A 21593-nucleotide genomic window follows, 5' to 3' on the forward strand; every position below is an offset into this window, starting at 1 on the left:
TGTGTCAATTGTAATAAAAAAGTAATAGAGTATAATTTTCCACTTTGAGAACAAAAGGTCTGTTCTGACCTTTTCACTTTTGTAGACTGTGCTATAGTAAAAGGGTGTTTAGGGATGGTGGGAAGTAATTAAATGTATCTTTTGTTATATAGAACACATCTAATAAAATGCTTTTATGTTGTTTCTCTTTATTATCCTTCAGAAAATAGTTTCCTGTGGACAGCAACCAAAACAATTCATGACTTGTGAAACTTCAACTTATAGGAGCATTTCTTCCCTACTGTCCTCGGTAAAAGTCCATTGGAAGCTGATCCTGCTAGAGAGTACCTTTTAATAACCAAAAAGTTCCAAGAGTGCTTGTGACTTCTTTATTGCATCTAATTAAATTAAATGAAGGTACTTCCTCTGTTCCCAGAACTACTTTCTTGATGCACCTCATCTTTTTGGTGTTAGAATATTCATGAAATTCTCACCTCACCCAGTTTAGGACACTTGAATCTCTTGAAAACCCGTGAAATGGAAGCCTTAGAAGTAGACGATATCAGTCCAGCTTTGGAAGTGACAGAAGATTTTTTCAGTTGTTTTGATAATAAATTAGAAAAGGTGGTACAGCAAGCTGAGGTTTATGGGATTCAGGAAGTCCCTGAACTAGTTGGGCATGAAGTATTCAATAAAATAGCAGACAGTGGTGCCATGAGGAGTGGTACCTCCTTGGGCAAAGGCAGCAGCATCATTTGGGAGAGCTGTCAAAGTGGTCTCTTAGAAACCAAAGTACAAAATTCGTTCCCTGCCAAAGAACAGTTTATAGTCCAGAGAGGTATGGCTCCTGATAACCTCTCCTGGATGGAACAAAGGGAAGCTTCAACCTTTAATTTTTTCAACATCTGTCAACGTCGGAGAGACAGGCCTCGATCTGTGAATGACTTACTGGATGAAACCTCTTCTTTCAAGCCAGGCCATGCTCGATCCCGGTCAGATACCACCCATGTGGAGTGGGGAGTAGTCTTCAAATCAACTCCTTTGCAGCAGGTGACTGTTCAAGGTACTCAGTCAACAAAGTCACCTTTCTTATCACTATCCCAACACAAAGGAAAAGATGCTCAAGGAAATACAGGTATGCTTTTCATATTTGTTTTTTATTCAGAGGATGCTGCTTTTTCTTCATCTTGATAACTTGTACCAACATTTTCTTTTCAGTTCTTAAATTTGACATTACCTTCATTGGTTTTATCCTTATAACTTTTTCTTCATTTACCTGAGATAAGAATAATAACCTGATTCTTGTCATATGAGCAGAATGGCAAAATGTTGGGGAAAGTAAATTATAGCTATTCTCTTTCTTGGCATATATTATTTCTTATTTCAAAACCAAAATCATCTTATGTAAAATTTATAGATTTCCTTAGTGATTTTCTACTTATTTATTCAATCAGTAAATAGTTATCAAGCATCAGTTAGTGTCTAACATTGTGTCAGATGCTATTGAAGGATAAAAAGAAATATAAGTACAATTCTTATACATAATGTATTTGAAATCTAGATGGGAAGATAAAATATAGCCATACAAAAAGTTAAGTATACGAGTCATTATATGGAAAAATCAAGTGAGTGATGCAGATTATTAAGTAGTATAAAAATTTGGAGAAAGGAAAAAATGCCATGAGCTAGAATGGTCTGGGGAGTCACTATTTGCCTCAATTTCTTCATCTGTAAAATGACCTGGAGAATGAAATTATAAAACTACTTCATTATCTTTGCCAAGAAAACCCTTCATAAGGTCACAAAAAGTAGGACACAACTGAAAACAACTGAACAACAATCTCTTGTTCTTACACATTTAAAATTAGTTGACTGCCCCATCTCTATTCATTTGCTTAGATCACTAGTTCTTATGTTTCATTTCTTTCCTTTTAATTCCTCTTTTAGGATTTACCTTCTGAAATTTGCTTTACTTGTGACTATTCTCTTCCTGGTTCTACCAATCCTTTTATATTTGTCACTTTATTTTCTCTACCTCTGTTCATTTTTCTGTTGAATGAGGCATTTGCTCGCTGAAATACTGAATATTGCAACCAGATAGCAAAGTGCTAGGACTAATCTCCCCCACCCATATGCTTGTATGGAGTTGTCAGTTCCAGATTAGTGCTGATCTCCATTTCCTGTGTTCCTACTACTGGCTTTCATCTCTCATAGAGTGTGTAGGATAAATAGGAGCATTGTTAAGTTTTGGTGACTCAAGTCTGAGTTCTATAGTTGCTAAAGAGTTAGCATTTTGATACTTTACATGAGATGTCTGTGATTTGATTAATTTATTCAATCAACTTTCTCCCTTACATTATATTATTGTGGCCTTTGGACTGAAGTATTCTGTGGGCAAATTATCTTGGGAGATGGCAGTCTCTCATTTTATAGGTAAAGAAACAGATTCGTAAGAGATTGTCATTTTAATAGAGTATTATGTAACATATGAAGTGTTTAGAACATTTGACAATAGTGAGAACTTTTTTATTAATACCATAAACTCTTACTTCTGTATTACTTTAAGATTCAAAAGGCACTTTTCCCTCTACCTGAGGTAGTGAAAATATTATTATTCCTATTTTACAGGTGAAAAACTCAAACCCATATCGGTTAACTGTTTTGCCTGAAGTTTCATAAGATAGGTTTCAAACTAAGATTTTTTTGGCTCCAAATCCAGTGTTCTTTCTTCTATGCCATGTATACACCACCTATATTAAGTGGCTTTTTGATTAGGTAAGAATTAGGAATTAGAACTGCTTAGTTTTATTTTTAGTTTATTTTTATAGACTTTACCTATTTATGTTGTTGAGTGGTTTTCCAGTTGTTTCCAACTCTTTGTGACACCATTTGGGGTTCTCTTGGCAAAGATACAGAAGTGAATTGTCATTTCCTCTTCCAGTTCATTTTACAGATGAGAAAACTGAGGCAAACAGAGTTAAGTGACTTATCCAGGGTTACACAGCTAGTAAGTGTCTGAAGTCAGATTTGAACTCAAAAGATGAATCTTCCTGAATCTATAACTATCACTCTATACATTAATTACATCAGCCAGTTGCCCAAACTTTAAAATAAGCCTTCTTATAATATTCATTTGCATTATGTCTTCCCTAATTCCTTTCCTGGACCTCACCTTGTAAAAAGTTAGAGAAAGCCAAGCTTTTCTTAGTCTCTTTCCCATCCACTTAATCTTTCCCCACAAATGCTATAGCAAGGTCAAGGGTTTTTCTCGTTTTATTGGGCCACTGCTATTTCAAGGACTTCTCTAAAATTCACTTTGTTTTTTACCCTTTCATTTCTATATGCTATATGCTCTCTGACATATTTCTCTAATTGAAAATAAGCTTTTTGAGGGCAAGGGAGTATTTCATTTTTATCTTTGTAAATCCACAAATCTATCCAGTACCTGGCACTAACTAGGTACTTAAAAGCTTAATTGATTGAGTAGTTGATCCTGAATGAGTGTGGATGCCACATCAGTTGGAAACAATCCAGGTTCTAAAACCAGAGGGATGGGGCAGTGTATTGGCCCAGTTAGGCCTGTCCAACTTTCTTTTGTGTTGTTGCATCAAAACCAGCAGCAGTTGGCAATAACATTGCATGATTTTTTCTGAGAATTCATCATCTAAAGTACCTAAACCTCTTTGCAACATATTTAGCTCTTAATCTATATAATATCTTGCAATAACACTGGATACAAAGCTGAGATAATAACTCTTTAGCAGAGTAATGACAAAAGCATATCTCCTTTGAGAGAAATGAGAAAATAGTCACCTTCTTTATAGTCAAGAAAATATACTGATATACCTAGATAAACTCCAAATGGATATATAACCTAGATATAAAAGGCCATATCATAAGTAAATTAGAGGAACCAAGATGATATTACCTTTCAGATCAGATCTAAGAAGAGAAGATGATGGAGAGGATCACATATAATAAAATGGACCATTTTGATTATATAATATTTAAAAGTTTTTCCACAAATGAATCTGACATAGTAAAAATTAGAAGGCAAACAGATAACTGTGAAAAATCTTTGCAGGAAGTTTTTCTGATAAATGCCTTATATCCAAAATATATAAAGAACTGAAGGAAATTTATAAAATTAAGAGCTTTCCCCAGCAGATAGTCAAAGGATACAAACAGGCAATTTTCAGAGGAAAAAAAATCTAAAATATCAACAATTATTTTTAAAATGCTCTAAATCATTAATAATTAGAGAGAGAAAAATTAGAGTAATTTTAAGATTCTACTTCATACCTTTCAGACTGAAAAAAATGATGAAGCCTTTTTTATAAAAAAATTAATAACCTCTTATATGTGTGTAGCTAGCTAGTTAGATAGATATAGATACACATTATGGTGGTGATTGTTCAGTTATGCAGTGCCTGACTTTCTGTGACCGCATTTGAGGTTTTCTTGGCAAAAGATAATGGGATGGTTTGCCATTTCCTTCTTCAGCTCTTTTTTTCAGATGAGGAAACTGAGACAGAGTTAAATAACTTGCCTGCGGTCAGTCACATAGCTAATAGTCTGAGGTCAGATTTGAACCTGGGAAGATGTCTTCCTGACCCACTACTCCATCTAGCTCTGTGTGTATAAGCATACACACATTTATATGCTTTATATACACATATGTATACACAAGTGTATACATACATACATACATATGACTTTCTGATGAAGCTAAGTTGTAATGTTCAGAATTTTTGGAGGCAGGATTTCGTGTTATTCAGTCAAAAAAGCAACCTTTATTCCTAGAATTAAAAATATCTTAAAAAAAATCAAATTCATCTCCTAGCAATCTAGAAGAGATGAAATCTGGACACAGCTTCTGATGGAAAGGATTTAAAGAGTACAACTTTGTTTTCCCCAGCATCAATATGCTTTCTTCCGAGCCCTCTCTACTAATACTTGTAAAGACATCCAGAGAAACTAACCCTGAAAAAAGAACCAAGTCCTCACCATGATGTTCTATCTTCACTGTTGTTGTAGCTCAACTCTGAGTACCTTATGTATTATTTTCTAGTACCTGACAATATAACTAGAAAATGGATAAGAGAAATAATGACTTTCCAAATTAGTGTAGTCAAACTCATTAAAAGCAGGGACCACTAAATTGGACATAAGGATTCTTTAGGATCACATATTGATTTAATTTTAAAATGTAGCATTATCTGTTTTATTGTGCATGTGTGTGATTTATAGTGTGTGATTTATTTTGTTAATTAAGTTATATTTTAATCTGGAGTGTGTTACTGGCCACATGCAGCCTGTGAGCTCTGTGTGACACCTCTGGTATCAAAATTGTACCCTTGACTTTGTATTTGGTGTTTCTAAGGCCTTCAGAATTTCAGGAAAACTCATCTGGTAGAGACATGAGTGACAGACTGGGAGGTAGAATGTTGGAGAGAGGTGTTCTGGGAAGGATTTTCAACTGATGAAGAGTTTTGGTTCTGAGCCTTGGGGGCATGAAACAGCTTTTCCTGAGCTCTGGATTGTGAATCCCATCAGATTCTCAGAAGTACCCCAAATTGACTTCTATGTCTCTGGTGTCTATTAACAGTCTTAAATCTTATCTTGTCAAGAACTTGGTGGTCTGACAAGATGTTTCAGCTTAGCCCAAGAGGGAATATTCCATGGAAGGCAGGCTGTGTATCAGATCTGAAGATAAAGCTTCAGTCTCTATAACATCTTAACCTTAAGACTCAAGCTACTACTTAGACATTTAGTTTAAGTTAATGTAGCATAGGAGAAAGGAAGAATTGGTTTCCTGACTGGTCCCAGCTTGTGGTGAAAGCGGGGGACTCAAGTCCAGTCTGGACAGTTAGCTTAAGGATCTCCTGATTCCTTCTTTCCTCAATCTTTCTCTTGCTAGTTGTATAATAAACCATCTTTAAATTATATTCATATGCAGTCAGATAATACTTAAAGGATGAAGGGGGTTTGGGGAGGAGCTTTAGGAGAGAAACCTTTATTTAGTGTTAAGTTAAGCCAGATCTTGGGATGCTCCATACTAGTTTCCCTCTGCAGATCTGTTCAGAGTAAGAGATCAATCTGGGAAGAGCTAGGTAACCACAAAATTCCTAGCCAACCGATACATTCTAATTTCCTGAAGTGATCTTCAATCTGTGACAATCGGCTTCGCCTTCAAGTCACCTTTAGTGATCCAGGCTGAGGTAGAGAGCGACCATTAGCTGTCTACTCAGATAGAACAGAGGAGTTTCTCTGGGAATTAGATCACCAGTACAAACTACCTACCTACCTACCATAACATCATCCCTTTATTCCCATCTTACATCCTCCCATGCTTTTCACTGGCCATGCCCCATGCCCAGAATGCCCTCCCTCCTCACCTCTCTCTGACAGCATCCCACTCTTACACATGGCTTGGCTCAAGCATCAACTTCTACATGAAGCCTTTCCTGGTCTTCTTTCCTGCCCCCCATACCCCCCCCCCCAGTGTTAGTTCCCTCCCTTCAAAATGTACCTTGTATTTAACAGTGTTTAATTTATTCTGTTATATTTTTCCTCTAGATACATATATTTACTTCTCTCTTGTTAGCATGCAAACTCCTTTGGAGTAGGGAGTTTCATTCTTTGTATCCTGATTGCCTAGCATAGAGCCTAGTTAGTAAGGATTTAATAAATTCTTTTTGATTGGTTAATTGACATATCTGAAAGAGATGGTAATACTTTGGAGGACTAGAAAAAGAACAAGGATAGCCTCGAGGAATTTGTGACTTGCAAAATTAGTCATAGCAAAAAAAAAAGTTGCTAAGTGAAAATATGAATTTAAATAGTTTTTAGCATTTAATGGTTAAGATATTTAATTCTAGCTAATGAGCTTCTTGGTTTGCTTGGGGTAAGATCAAGAGCAATGAATTCTGGTTACCTAAAAACTACTGAAAGATCAAATATATCCCCATCAGCATATTTTCAGTATTTGTCTCTGAATGAGAACCTACAAAAATGTGGCTGAAGTCCCTTCCAGTTCTCACATTCTGTGATTCTGAAATGTGTTTTCTTATAATGTCACATGTTTACTATGCTCAAACCAAATTTGTAATTTTATCCACAAATTTAAGAAACATTTCCATCACAAATGTATATATGGGCAATTTGTGCCCAACTTGTGTTAGAGCCTTAAAAGTTCGATCCTCCACAACTGCACCCACTGCACATTGACCGCAACATAGTGATATGATTTTGGTCCACTTTGAGTATAAAGGACAACAACCTATTAAACTCAAATAAAATAAAATTAACTTTAAAGGAGTGTGGGACTTATATGACCTTCTACCAATAAAGGAGACAGTGTACTATAGTGGAAAGAGTAAGAGACTAAGCCAGGATGCCAGAGTTCTAATCTTGCCAATGCTGTCAAGCCATATGTTACCTGGAACATCTTCATCTCTCCAGGCATTATATATAGACTAATGGCACTGCACTGAATTATATCTCAGTTTCCAGACAGTCTTAAAATTCTGGAGTTATACAAAGACATTGTAATATTATTCATCCTAGTAGGCTTAGCTCCTGAAGGAAATTTTTCTACCTCCAGCTTCTAGGGAGTTGAAAAGTCTGACAAATGAAATATATCAATATTTTTGTACCTATAATCTTTAGAATAATTACTTTTTTCTGTCTTCTAAAATTGTCTTTACATATTTGTATATTGAATTGTCTTCTTCCAGTAGACAAAACTTTTCTTTTAAAATACTTATGTCTGTGGTATTCTAATTAGAATCATATAAGAGAAGTGAAATTGACAAGAGTACATTAACTTCCACAATGCTGTTGTTGTTCATAACTAGGAACATAATGTTTTTGGAATAGAAAGTGCCATTGAGAGAGTAATTGGCAAATAAGTTGCTAGTCTTTTTTTTTTCTCTACAGTTCTTAATGGATATCTAACTCATTTTGCAAAATTTAGTGTTATGGAAATGTGAGCTACTATTAGTATTTTTAATAAATTACTTGAAAGCTAGCTTTTTGTTTTGTTTTTCACCATTTTACTGATAGGGAACATTTTTGGAAAGATATGGATGACTTATCCAAGTTCACAATAAATTTGTGAAGGAATCATACAATTTAGAGCTAAAATGGGTCTTAGAAAGAGGGAAGAAAGAAGAAAGGGAAGGGAGGGAACAAAGAAAGGAAGGAAGGAGGGAGGTAGGGAAGAGTGAGGAAGGAAGGAAGGAAGGAAGGAAAATTTTTTTTAAATTTTAATTAAAAAAGATTATCAAGCCTTTCTTTCTCATTTTACAGATCAGAGGAAGAAAGGTTCAGAGAAATGACTTACCTTTGTAATGAGTTAGTAGTAATGAGTTTAGGACTATCACCCAGGTCCTGTGTCCTTATTGCTGCTTTAGGCCTATAGGATAACACCAGCACCTAAATCTACTTCACTCAAATCAATAATTCTTTAACTGAGCATTTACATTGTTTTCAGTATTGTTAGGAGATGCAAAGCATGCAAAAGAATGTATAACAGGATTTCTACTCTCAAGAAACTTTCATTCTCATTGGAGAGAAATAGGGGACAACAGCAATGCACATAATTAGAGAATTATTAAGTACATACTTATGTGATATTTACTATAATGGAATTTTAAAAAGGAGGATTTGGATAATACCCTTTTTGGAATGCTATAATCATAACAAACATTGTGGGGAAGAAGGCAAACTTGAGATGGATTGTGAATGGGCACGTTGAGTATAAGGGACAATGAAAAAAGCATGACTAGTAAAGAATGTTTTGGGGAATAGTGGGAAATCATATTGGATAGTTACAATATAATGATAAACCTTAAAGGTAAGTAGAGATCTTCAGACTTAATGTAGTATAATGGAGAGCTTTGTAGGTTCTTTTCTTTTTTTTTAAATGCATGTCTTTTAAAATCTTACCTTAGAATTCATTCTAAGTATTGGTTCTAAGGCAAGAGAGCATTAAGGGCTAGGCAACTGGGGTTAAGTGACTTGCCCAAAATCACACATCTAGGAATTGTCTGAGGCCAGATTTGAACCCAGGTTCTCCTCTCTCCAGGCCTGGCTTTCTATCCACTGAGCCAAAAAATCTTTTAAAAGGTTTCTTCTGGGAGCAATATGAAAGATAAGTTCAAAGAAATAAGAACCTGAGAAACAACTTTCTAAAACTATCAATTATAGCCAGAATGATTTGCTTTGGCAAGAGAGAATTCTTATTTTGGCCATTGAAATCACAGTGTACCACATAGACAAGCTTTTGTTACTGATTCTAGCCATCCTGTTGTTAGATAAAGCCACCTCTAAATGACCATTATTTGAGCTTTTAGAAATTATAAAAATACATGGGAAATCTTACGATAACACTCTCTTTAAAGTGTGTCCTGTGAGACCATCTTCTAGTTTAGCATTGACTTGTAATGAGATCCTTTTGTATTTAAACTCCATAGAATTCTAAGTATCAAATCCAAAGTTGACCTGTTTCATACTGAATTCCATGTGATAATAAATATTAACAAGGTTTTGTTTTGTTTGGTTTGGTCTAGATTTAGATAATCCTTGGAAGAGAATAGATTTGATTGCAATTCATAAGGATACAGACATTTAGTAGTTGCAATGAGTAAATAAAAATTATTTTAAAGCTAGAAATGTGACTATAAAAGTAGTTAGAAACTTTCATATGGGGAAGACTTGGACTAAAAAAGCATTCTGCTCACCTTCTACTTTTTCTGATACATGGCCTACTCACTAGTTAAGACATCTCTTTAGGGATAAATTGAGAGCCTTTATTGTACATAATTCCACTAAACTAGATATAGGTTGTTGGTCTTAATACTAATCAACAGATTTCCCAAAACTGCTTTACATACTTAAAGAACTGAGCTCACTTGAATATCTGCTTTTGATAAGGCACTCAAATTGGGCTCTTCTCTGTTTCATTTCATGTCTATCTGTGACCTTTATGAGAAGAGAATGTGAGTTCTAGTATCCTAAATATTTGCTCTAGATGCAGGTGTGGGAGGGAAGAAAATTAAGTAGTAGAGAATTTCATAAAAAAATGTTTTTACCAGCTGTTTTTCTTGACTTAGAAGCAGACACGTTTTTTGTTAAAGCATGAGAAAGAGGGTGGCTTGTTTTGCAATGCTGCCCTTAAGAGCAACACATAACTATGGGGAATGATGACAGAAGCTTTACTCTAGAGCTTCCTGTTTTCCTGGCAGTGACCTTCTGCAGGGTTCACTGCAGTGCTTCTTAAATGGCAGAGGAACTTGAAGCTGGAACTGAAAGTTAGGTGGTATTTGTTTCTCAGCTTGTTCTTGTTTTCTCAATTGGCAGTTCCAGTTGTTTTCACCCAAATCTAAAGGGGAAAAAAAGTCACTTTGGAGAGTTTTCCATCCCACAGAATTAAGGTGTTCTTATAAGATGGAATGATGACACTGATACAAAAGATGTCTGTCAGGTAAAATTCCTCATTTCCTCTTTGATCACTAACAGTTATTAAAAACTGGCTGTGTACAAAGCACTGTTGTGTATTAAGTAGGAATTAGAATCTGTACCAGAAAAGGAAAGTGAGATAATCCAGAATGTCAATGAAATGTAGAAGGCAATGGGAAAGTGACTAGTTTTTAATGAGCAAGTATTGTCTCACTAAAGTTATTTTTCTGTGATTCTCTTTCTTTAATGGTGAAATGGTGAAATTTAAGAGTGTATCTGAAGAATCTACAATCAAATTAACTGGTTTTGTATTTATTTATATTTTTAGATGTGTGATATTGGACATTATTCTACTAATGCAGACCAAGACCCCTCCAAGCTTTAAGTAGAGTCTTCCTAACCTCTGTCATCACAAATAGCCAATCTCCTATGCTTTGGTAGTCAACCACTTGGTGGTTATCCTCTCCACATTTTGTTGGTCTTGATCTTTGGGTGGCAAATATGCAGTCAATCCATCCCTGGTCTTTATGTGAACCCTTTCCAAATTCAGAGAACTCTCTGGTGCTTTTGCTTTCTGGATCTCCTGATGATATAAAGAAGTCTTAGTGTTAAACTCTAGAGGACGACCTTGGGGATTATAATGATTATGTTATTTTTTAATGAATCTGATTTTTAAAGGGTCTGAGAGAACATTCATTGAAAGAGGTCATCAATAAAGGCAAAAATAGAAAAATAAGCAAATTAAATTTCTAGATTTAACTACAAAGCTTCTGATCTACCATGTAGAACCAATATAATGATTTGAATATAAAAAAGAAATATTAGGTGGCTGAACCGCTAAAGTAATATATTAAAGATATATGTATATATACACATGATATGCATATATGTAAGTATATATACATGCATGTACACACATAAGCATATATATACATACTTCATAATATAAACAATATTCAAAGAAGAGGTACAATACAAAATATCTTCAGTTGCTTTTTTCCCCCCAGGAAAGCATAGTGCAAAATATTAACCCCTCATCTTTGCCTCAATTTAATTTCCCTTTTTAGAGATAACAGACAAAAGAGGCAGCAAAGATAAGAAATGTTGTTGGGCAAGAATTGAGGAACACTGAATGGAAATAGATCTTTTACCTTCATTGTACATCAATGAAATGAAAGAAGGGAGTACATTAGATAGTAATGGGACTTCTTGATTAATATACCCACTTCCAGCATCCATTCTGTCTTTTAGAGTATGATAAATTTGTTTTAATTGAGCTGGCTGCTGATTTTTCCCCAGTTGTCTTAATTTCCAAGAGCTGTAGAGAGGCATTCTGTGGATACAGGGAGATGGAAGGAAAATTCCTTTCTAATAGAGATGGCTTTTATTTTACTCACTGTAAAGCAGGTGAGCTTGTGGGTCCTCAGAGGGATGTTGGAGGAAAGTATGGTCATGAGTGTTATTGTGAAGAAGGTTGAACCTATCATCTGTACTTGATAGAAATGAAAGGGGTAGGCACTATTGCAGTGTCTCTGACAGCTCTGCTTCTCTTATTGGATTAACAGAAAAGTAAGATGATTAGAGGATAATACTGCTCCATTATCTGTACTTACAAAGAGATTAGTGTGGGTTTCAAAGAAATTAATGGCTTTTGAGTTAGCACAGAAATACTAATGAATGTCAGGGCTGGAGATGCAGAGCAAATAAAATTGGTTTTTCTTTGACTTTCATTCCTTTTGATTGTTTGCTATTTTAAGATCTAGATTTGTATTTTTCTCTGCCTTCAGCAGAAATGAGAAATCACAACCTTTGGGAGTTTTCTTTGTCCTCTTTAAGGAATGGTTAAATTTATTTATATTTGTATTCAGTCTTCAAGTTAAAAAAAAATTGGAAAACTCAGAAAACAAAATAACAAATAGAGAATAGTTCCAACTTGGTATGTGCAGGGATAAAGCATAAAAAAGTTACCCAAATGATAGTCAAGTTTGTTGACAATAAAGTACCACATTTTACTATTATAAATTTATGACTTGTTCAGATACAGTAGAGATACAGTAGCACCATCAAGATGATTCAGGCAACACATACAAAAAGACTGAGCTTCTAAAGCTGATATGTAGAGAATAGAGGGAAGGAAGGAATGTGGGAAGAGAGAGAGATGGAAGGGGAGGGGTGATAGAGAAGTTGTTTGGAAGGTAACTACTTGCTGAATAACTACAGGTAAGCCCTTTAACCTCTCAAGAGTCTCCCCAAATTCTCTAAATATTTAAATTGCTGAAGAGTTGCTATTCTGCATTGATAACTGGAGTTTCTTACCAAGATTTCCCTATACCAATGAATGTTTGAACCAATAAAAGAAATGAGCCACACTCTTGATTTTTTTTTTTTTTACAGGAGCAGCTTGCTGGCATAGTGGATAGGTGCCAGGGTTGGAGTCAGGAAGACTCATCTTCCTGAGTTTATTTATTTATTTAAATTAATTAATTAATATTTTTAAACCCTTACCTTCTGTCTTGGAGTTAATACTGTGTATTGGCTCCAAGGCAGAAGAGTGGTAAGGGCTAGGCAATGGGGGTCAAGTGACTTGCCCAGGGTCACACAGCTGGGAAGTGTCTAAGGCCAAATTTGAACCTAGGACCTCCCATCTCTAGGCCTGGCTCTTAATCCACTGAGCTACCCAGCTGCCCCCTCTTCCTGAGTTTAAATCCAGCTTCAGTCATCTACTAGCTGTGCGACCCTGGACAAGTCATTTAACTCTTTTTGTCCCAGTTTCCTCATCAAATGAGCTGGAGAAGGAAAAGACAAACCACTCTGGATTCTTTGCTAAGAGAACCCAAAATGGAGTTGTGAAATTGTCTATGATTAAGCAAAAAAATTTTTTTGATCCTTGAACCCCCCCTCCCCCATCTTTACAATCACAGCTCTATCAACTGAAAGAAAGATGGGGGTTTTAACTAACAACATCTGGTAGAATAGCAACAGAGCTTCATGGTAATTTAGGCAGGTTGTCTTTTTTTCTATCCCTTGAAATATTGTCTTGAAAACAAAGCCTTATATAACTGCTTAACCTTCACACAGTTTAACTTGTGAGTTATCAAAGCCCTGCATCTACAAAAGAAGCCTATATCACCAAGATTTTTTAAATTTAGTTTTTTTTTCCTTTTTGTACCTTGTTAATAAGGTTTATGTACTCCATGGGGCTGGAATTTTTAGGATCTGGTCTTTAAGTTTTTAAGAAATAACATTTTATTAAAAGCTTTTGTATTTGTATCACTCACGTTTCCTAAATTGTCTGTCCTTCTCCTTCCCAGAGATTTAGCCCTTATAAAAAGAAAATTAAAAAAGGAAAAAAAAAGATTAGCAAAACCAACATACTAAAAAAGTATTTGATATTGTATATAACTATAGTCTCCTAAGACTATAAGTTTATTTGAAATTTTCATATTTTGACTCAACATTTAAATTTTTAATTATATTTGTTCTTTAGTTATTATTTAACTACATTAGTTAAATTCCTATTATTTTGTAATCCTTTGATGAGCTCTGATATCAAACATGAACGTTTTTATATCCAAAAAAGAAAAAAGAGAGATTGTATATAAAATTGGGAATCTCTTATACAGATTGTCCTTTTTAAAGTATACTAAAAATTAAACACATTAGTTCTAATGTTGCTGTTCTTTGTGTCTAATGACTTCCTTTTGTTCTCTTTTTAAAAAGCCTATCTGATACTCTGCTTTTTTTTGGACATCATTTGATTATCAACAAAACTATAATAGTTTTTGTTATAGGTAGTACAGTGATTTTATAAATCAAGGACCTCTGCCTCAGAGAGGTGAATTTTATTCTTCTCTAGGAATGCCTGGTTTATATTTGTACTAGTACTTAAGAGGTAGTATCTTTCATGACTAAAACAGAATAGGATCATTTTCATAACTTAGTGAGAAGTCCACTATATTTGGAATCAGTGGTCCTGGTGAAATGCTAGAATGTCACTTACAGGATGTGTGACTTTTAGTTAATTACTTCACCCCAATGGGTCTCCGTTTCCTCACATATAAAAAAGGAGTTAGACTAGGTGACCTTTAAGTTCCTTCTAATTTTTTTTAGAATACCTTTGCCCCTTGTCCTTTTAAATGTCACCAAATATGTACCATCAGCTAGGGATCCTGCATACTAGCCTGTTTAATATGAAACAAAAATGATATACATTGTACAAATGAAGATACAGTGTCTCCCAATTCCCCTAACACTTTATACCTTACACACTTGAATTTCCAAAACTAATTCTTTTTTATTTCATTTCTTCCAGAACATAGACAGACATTCCCAAATATTCTGAAGAAGGGTTACCTTGAAATTAGGAAAGGTCATGACAGTTACTGGCAAAGCTGTTATGCTGAACTTTCACCTTATAATCTGTACTTTTACTCTCTTGACAACAGTGGCAATCAAAACCTTTATGCCACCTACCAGCTTTCACGCTTCCAGAGTATATCAGTCCTGGGCAACCTGGAGAGCAGAATAGTGGATACAGTCCTATCTGATAATACCCAGCTACAGCTGAAAGCAGAGTCACCATGGGAGGCCTTGGATTGGGGGCAGAAACTTTGGGAGATGCTACATGTTGCTGTGCCAACTTATATGGGGCAACGCGATGAGCTAGAAAACTCCCCAGTGCTAGGACATGATGGCTTTAGTCATACTCACGGCTTACGGAAGTCCAATGAGCTGCTCCAGTCAACTTCTTTCATGGATAGCTTGAAACAATATCAAAACATCCTAAAGTCTGGGACACTTTATAGACTGACTGTCCAAAACAACTGGAAGGCTTTTACGTTTGTACTGAGTAAAGCCTATCTCATGGCTTTTCAGCCTGGTCGGCTAGATGAGGATCCACTGTTGAGCTACAATGTTGATGTTTGTCTAGCTGTTCAAACCGACAACCTGGATGGCTGTGACTCTTGTTTTCAAGTCATCTTCCCACAAGATGTCCTCCGCCTGCGGGCTGAGACTCGGCCAAGAGCACAAGAATGGATGGAAGCCCTGAAAACAGCTGCCAATGCAGCGAGGACTTTAGGACAAAACCTACAAGTCACTCTTAGAAATAAATCGAGAGATCAAATGGGTGGGCATGATCTCAGGAAGAACAAACGCCAGTCAGTGACTACCAGCTTCCTCAGTATTCTTACAACGTTGTCTTTGGAGAGAGGACTCACTGCTCAGAGTTTTAAATGTGCAGGTAAGAATCAAAATATATTCTATTTCCATCCTAAAACATAACTGGACAAAATTCTGAATACCATGCAACTTTATTATAGAAATTCACTGAAAAAGCAAAGTTATTTCCCATTGATGAAAGTACCTTTTCTCTAAGAAACCAAAAGTTGTTTAAAAACATTAATCCACCCTCATGCCAAGAATGATTGTAGGTCCTTTTCTGAAGATATATACTAATAGGATCATAGATCTAGTGCTGAAAGGGAGCTAAAAAAGCCATTTAGTACAATCCCTCTCATTTTCCAGGTAAAGAAACTGAGGCCCCCCTCAAGGGAAGTGACTTGCCACAAGACTACCAGATAGTTGTTCTTCAGTCATTTCAGTTTCATCTGACTCTTCATGACCCCATTTAGACTTTTGTCAAAAACACTGAACAGGTTTGGCATTTCCTTCTCCAGCTTATTTACAGAGGAGGAAACTGAGGCAAATAGGGTTAAGTGGCTTGTCAAGGATCACACAGCCAGTAAGTGTCTGAGGCCAGATTTGAATTCAGAAGATGAGTCTTTCTGACTCCTAGCCAGGTACTCCTTACACTGCATCATCAGATACTCAGCTTCAAAGGTAATTTGACCAAAGTATGAATAGAACTAGAATCCTGGGCTTCTGACTCTGCTAAGAATTAAGGGTCATGGCACATTTGGCAACTGAAGTTTGATACTAGGTAAGAAGACTCCCTTTACTGCTTTGCAGAGGTAGAGGGCACTGCATGTACTGTCAGGCTCTTTCAATGTGCAGGTTAGTTTTACTGAGATAATTTTTAAAAATTCTTACCTTCTGTCTTAGAATCTTTCAATTGCAAGGCAGAAGAGCCATAAGGGTTAGGCAGTTGGGGTTAAGTGACTTACCCAGGGTCACATAACTAGGAAGCATCTCAGGCTAGATTTGAACCTCCTGTCTCCATGCCTGGCTCTCTATCCACTGGACCACCTAACTGTTGCCCTCTGCGCTGGTTTTTTAAACTTTAAACTTCTCTTTTATTCTTTGTTATAAGGAATTTTTTTTTGAATGGGGAACTAAAGAGATACATTTGGGAAATAAAGGTGATATTAAAAAAGGTATCAAAAAGATTTGGCAATTTCTACAGTTAATAACTGTGTTTTGAAAGTGATCTCATCTAAACTAATTAGGTGGGAATCTGGAGAGCTATCCTTTAAGGAAAGTTCGTGGTTGTTCAGTTCAGTTGCATCTGACTCTTCCTTGACCCCATGAACCATAGCTATCCATGGGGTTTTCTTGACAAGGGTATTGGAGCAGTTTGCCACTTCCTTCTCCTATGGATCCTTTTTGTCAGTTACAGGCCAAGTAACTTGCCCAGGGTCACATGGCTGGATTTGAACTCATAAGTCTTCCTAACTCCAAACCCAGCACTCTATGTACTAAGTCGCCCAAGTTGCCAAGGAAAATTTAAGGATAGTTAAAATTTAAAACAATCACGTATTTAGCAGGGAATCATTCTTAGTCATTCAATGAACTAGTACCTCATTTGGTGGGGGGGGAAGAATGAGACAATAGTGTCCTCTAAAGCAATTGGCTTAATATAAGATATAAAATGGGTTTTAGTCAATATATGATCTTTCAAAACTGTCCTTCCCAAAAACTAAATTTGTTATTCTGGGAAAATCCCAATTTAAAGTAATTAAGTTTCATATTTAAATAAAATGTTATTTCTATGTAGAATAACTTAAACAGGATTTATTTCTTGAAGTAAAACCCCACTTAGTTTATGAAAAATAATATTAAGAATAAAAAGGGGGTGGGGATCAGCTGGCTGGCTCAGTGGACGGAGAGCCAGACCTAGAGACAGGAGGTCCTAGGTTCAAATCTGGCCTTAGATATTTTTTAAATATGTGACCCTGGGCAAGTCACTCACTCTCTGTTGCCTAGCCCTTACTGTTCTTCTGCCTTGGAACCAATCACACTATGGATTCTAAGATAGAAGGTAACAGTTAAAAAGAAAAAGAATAAAAGGAGACTTTTGTCCCATAGAGAAAATTTGCATCTGTCTTAAATTTGTGAGTTTGGGGCTGGTGAGGAGGATTTTTTTTTAAAGAATAAGAGAGAAGATCTAGGATTTAAGGATATATAAGAAACATGTTCTTGGCAATGACCAAATTGTGGATTTCAGTCCTTGCTCTCTAGGAAAAAAAAAAAGAGAGAAACTTGTAAACTAATGAAGATACAGGGATACTTAATGATAGAATGATGGTACCCATTTTTGGTGAAATAAAGCATTTGCTTAAAAGGTAATATTAAATTAAATATAATTAGCCCTCTTCTGCCCACAATACGACAGTGATATTCAGCAGACATCTATAGAAAGAATAAAATCTGCTGAATAGTGTCAGTCACAAGGATTTGAGAGGGAGTAGAAGTGGTAATGCGGAATGCATTCAAGAGATATGGAGTGTTGTTGATTTGAAACTCTTAAGTCCATTCCGATCTTACTGATCTTCTATTAAGAATATATTAGGAAAAGATGCAGTTTTGTAATAGAGGGAAGTGGAAGGATAGATGAATGTATGTGGTTTTTTTGAATCCTTTACATATGAAATAGTTTAGAAGGGAAGGAGTTAGACTTATTTAAATCCTCCTTTTACTCTTAGAAGTGCTGCTTTCAAAGTCTGAGATGTGTGTCTAGCTTTTGTCTATAACTCTACCTCCAGTCGGTTGAATACTAATAACCTTTCTATTATAAGTAGAACTACTTTTTCTCCTGTAGGGGGCAGAATCTCAAAAGGAAAAAAAAGAGTAACTTCAAGTGATGCAGTGAAGGATTTTTATTTTAAATGCCCTTTATTGATATTCTGCATATTTGAAGTCAAAATGGCAGAATATTTTTAATGGATTTATAGTCTTCAAATATAATTATATTTGACCTGATGAGTCTTGATTTCTTGACTATCTCCCTTATCCTTATAAATAAACTCAAACATGCATGCAGATTTTTAAAACAAGTAGATTAAATTTTTATTTGAATTATAAAGATTTCTTCATTTTACCAAAGCATTTGGCCTGATTTCCTATAAGCAGTAAAATTTCTTAGTATGTTTAAAATATCTATCACTCAGAATACGCAGTGATTAACATGCTGCAAGAGATGGACATATGAAACCTGGTCCAGTTTCCTAGAAGATGGGAAGAGAAAATGAATATGTATGAAACAAGTGGCATCCAAAAGAATCAACTGCTAGACTACATGACATTGGTGACTGTATCCATGCTCTAGGAGTTCAGAGAAAAGGCAAATCAAATGCTACTAGAATGTCTTACAGGATGTTGGAGTTAAAAGGGAACCCGGAAAGCATTTCCTTGATTAGACTTCTAGAATTACAGAACTAGAAGGGAAATTTTTCACCAATGAAGAAATAAATCAGAGGGATGAAGTAATTTGTTCAAGATCTCACTGGTAGTAAGGAACAGAAAGAACTAGTCAGGCCTTCTAACACTTGTTCTTTCTCTACCCTAGGCTGCCTTCAGTGAGAGCCCAGAGTTTGAGAAAGAGGCAGGCCTAAAACTGTTTCCCAAGATAGATGGGATGTGGAGTCATAGAATTCTGAAGATCAGGAATGACCTATAAATCATCCACATTGTCACCACCCCCACATTTCATAGAGGAGGAATAGGGTAACTCCAGCTAGTGAGAGTTCAGTCCGGGATTTTAGGTAGAGGAAACTGTGAGGGAGGTATAGAGGCCGAGGGGAGGGTGACTGTCCCTGGGGATGGACCATGGGGATACCCCAGGTACTAGAAGGGAGAGTAGTGAAAAGTTAAGAGGTGGCGGCAGGGTGGGGCAAGAGTAAGGAAGGCCTTGAAAGCCGGGAAAAAGAATTTCGATTTGATCTAGTGTTCAATAGGGAGACCCGTGAAGGTTTTTGAGCCGAGAATCTGCGTGTTGTTCTGTGAGGGGTCCTGCCGCATGACATGTGCTAGTTAAGGGAGGCTGGCATCATTCATTTTCTGAACAGCTTTTGAGGAATGAAGCTTTTGAAGGTTTGCCGATGACTTGAGACCCTGAAATCGCTGTGTGATCTATGACTTGTAGCCTTGGGGCATTGACATCCTGGTCTTTTGTGGTGAATGGTGGCCTGAAACCTGGCAGTCTTTGAGAGTTGCTACCTGGCCTTGAGAGTTTAAGGGACTTGCCCCCGGCCAGCGCTGGGCCTGCCCAGGTCAGAGGTAGACCCCCGAAGCCATGGCTGCTTCTTAGCCACCTGGATAAACAACCCTAATTGAGCGTCCTGTGGAGTACTTCTGAATTCAGTGCTCTGCCACCTCCCAGGTGCTGGAGGTTGTGAGGGAACCGCTGGGCCTCTAGATAGGTCTGCCCGGGTCTGCCGGGCATGCCCCACGTGAAATGTGCGTATCGTTTAGTGGGCAAGTGGGTCGGAAAACTGAGTTCGGGTGAATTGCCCCCAAATCAGGAAGCAGAACCATCAGAACCCTTTGGGGAAAGAAGAAAGCAGCTTATGTAAACAAGTTGTGACAACACACGCAAGCATGTTTTCAAGTCTTCCCATGTGGAACTAATGGCAACTTGAACTGCTAACAGTGCGATTCCCCCATTCCAAAACTTAAGTTGAAACTAAAAATTCAGGCCCGGAGAGGGACGAGAACTGGCCGCCTCACGTTTCACACTCCGCGGTGATTGCTGCTGTTTTGCTCCTCAGGCTGCTGTTTAACCTCCCTGGGGGCCGGGCGCTAAGGAAGAGCTCTCTGGAGTGGGGAGGTGGGGGTAGGGGCTTTCCAGCCTTGGGGAGGGACTAGCCGGAGGGGGAGAAAAAAGTTTTGCTGTGAATTCTTCTGCCATTTAGTGCAAATTCCTGTAATTACCGTCATTGTGTCCCGTCTGAATGGCACAGAATACAGCAGAAGCCATTCCTAATTGAGACCTTACAGGAGGTACAAATCCCTTCTTTGTTCAGCCTGACAAATTAGTGCCAGAAAGTGGCAGGGTCCGAGTGGAATCAAAGGCAAGAAACACAAAGATGGAACTTAAGGCTACAGTAATAACCCTCTCTTGTCCTGCAGGAAAAAAAATAATGACCAATGAAAAATGAAGTTTTTTTGTTCTAAATTCCCTTGACATGACAGCACCTCGGGGCTGCTCTATTTATTTAGTAAAAGTGATTAAATAGTAATACAACAGGGCTGCCCATTGTTTCCTGGGCTACCCCCCACCCCACAGACCCCTGCTGTCTTGGCTAATTGATTGACAATGAACCTCTGATAAAGAAGTAAGTTGGGAGGACCTGGTGGGGACATTTTTCCCCCTCCTTTGTGTGCCTGAGTGTGTGTGTGTTTTATTTCATTTTTGTTTGAATTGCACTCTCTGGTTTTTCTTTGTCCTCCCTCTCCCCTTTTCTCCCTCTCCCCCTTTCCTTCTTTCCCAAAGCTTTTCATGAGCTGCTCCCGGCTGACATTCACAAACAGGTAGAGAGGAATTATGATTGGGGTGCATAGCTTTTGACAAGTTTATCTTGGGGGCTCACTTCCCCTTCCCCCAGCTCTGGGTGAGACAGAGCCTCAGTGGGAGATGCAGCCCTAAGAGGAGGGGGGTGGAGAGTGCAGATTGTTGGTGCATGAGGGTCAGAAGGAGAGTTCAAAAACAAGTTTTCCATTTGTGGGAACGGATGTCTGCACTGTCTTTGCATAAAAGAAGTTCCCCCCTATTTCCCAATACTGCCTTCTTCCTCTCAATATTTGCCCTGGCATTCTGCATTGCAATCAAAAAGACTCATATTTTGTCTGATCCTCAGTTCCAAGATCACTCTGACTATATGAGGGTAAAATCTAGCGGAATGTCACTGTAACGTTATCTTGAAAGATGCTCAAAGTTTCATTAAGATGAAATATATAATTAATGGATCATC

General features: G+C 37.0%; 1 protein-coding gene across 1 annotated transcript in view; it reads left to right on the plus strand.

Moving 5' to 3' along the window:
* The window catches only part of PLEKHM3 (pleckstrin homology domain containing M3), a 248881-nt gene that overhangs the window by 28474 nt on the left and 198814 nt on the right, over positions 1 to 21593 (plus strand). The window contains exons 2-3 of the mRNA XM_001365586.4: positions 203 to 1114; positions 14756 to 15685. Of these exons, the coding sequence (XP_001365623.2) occupies positions 517 to 1114; positions 14756 to 15685 (1528 nt within the window). The 5' untranslated portion in view covers positions 203 to 516. The remainder of the gene's footprint in view (positions 1 to 202; positions 1115 to 14755; positions 15686 to 21593) is intronic.

The sequence above is a fragment of the Monodelphis domestica genome, chromosome 8 (genome assembly GCF_027887165.1).
Source record: "Monodelphis domestica isolate mMonDom1 chromosome 8, mMonDom1.pri, whole genome shotgun sequence".
NCBI lineage: Eukaryota > Metazoa > Chordata > Mammalia > Didelphimorphia > Didelphidae > Monodelphis > Monodelphis domestica.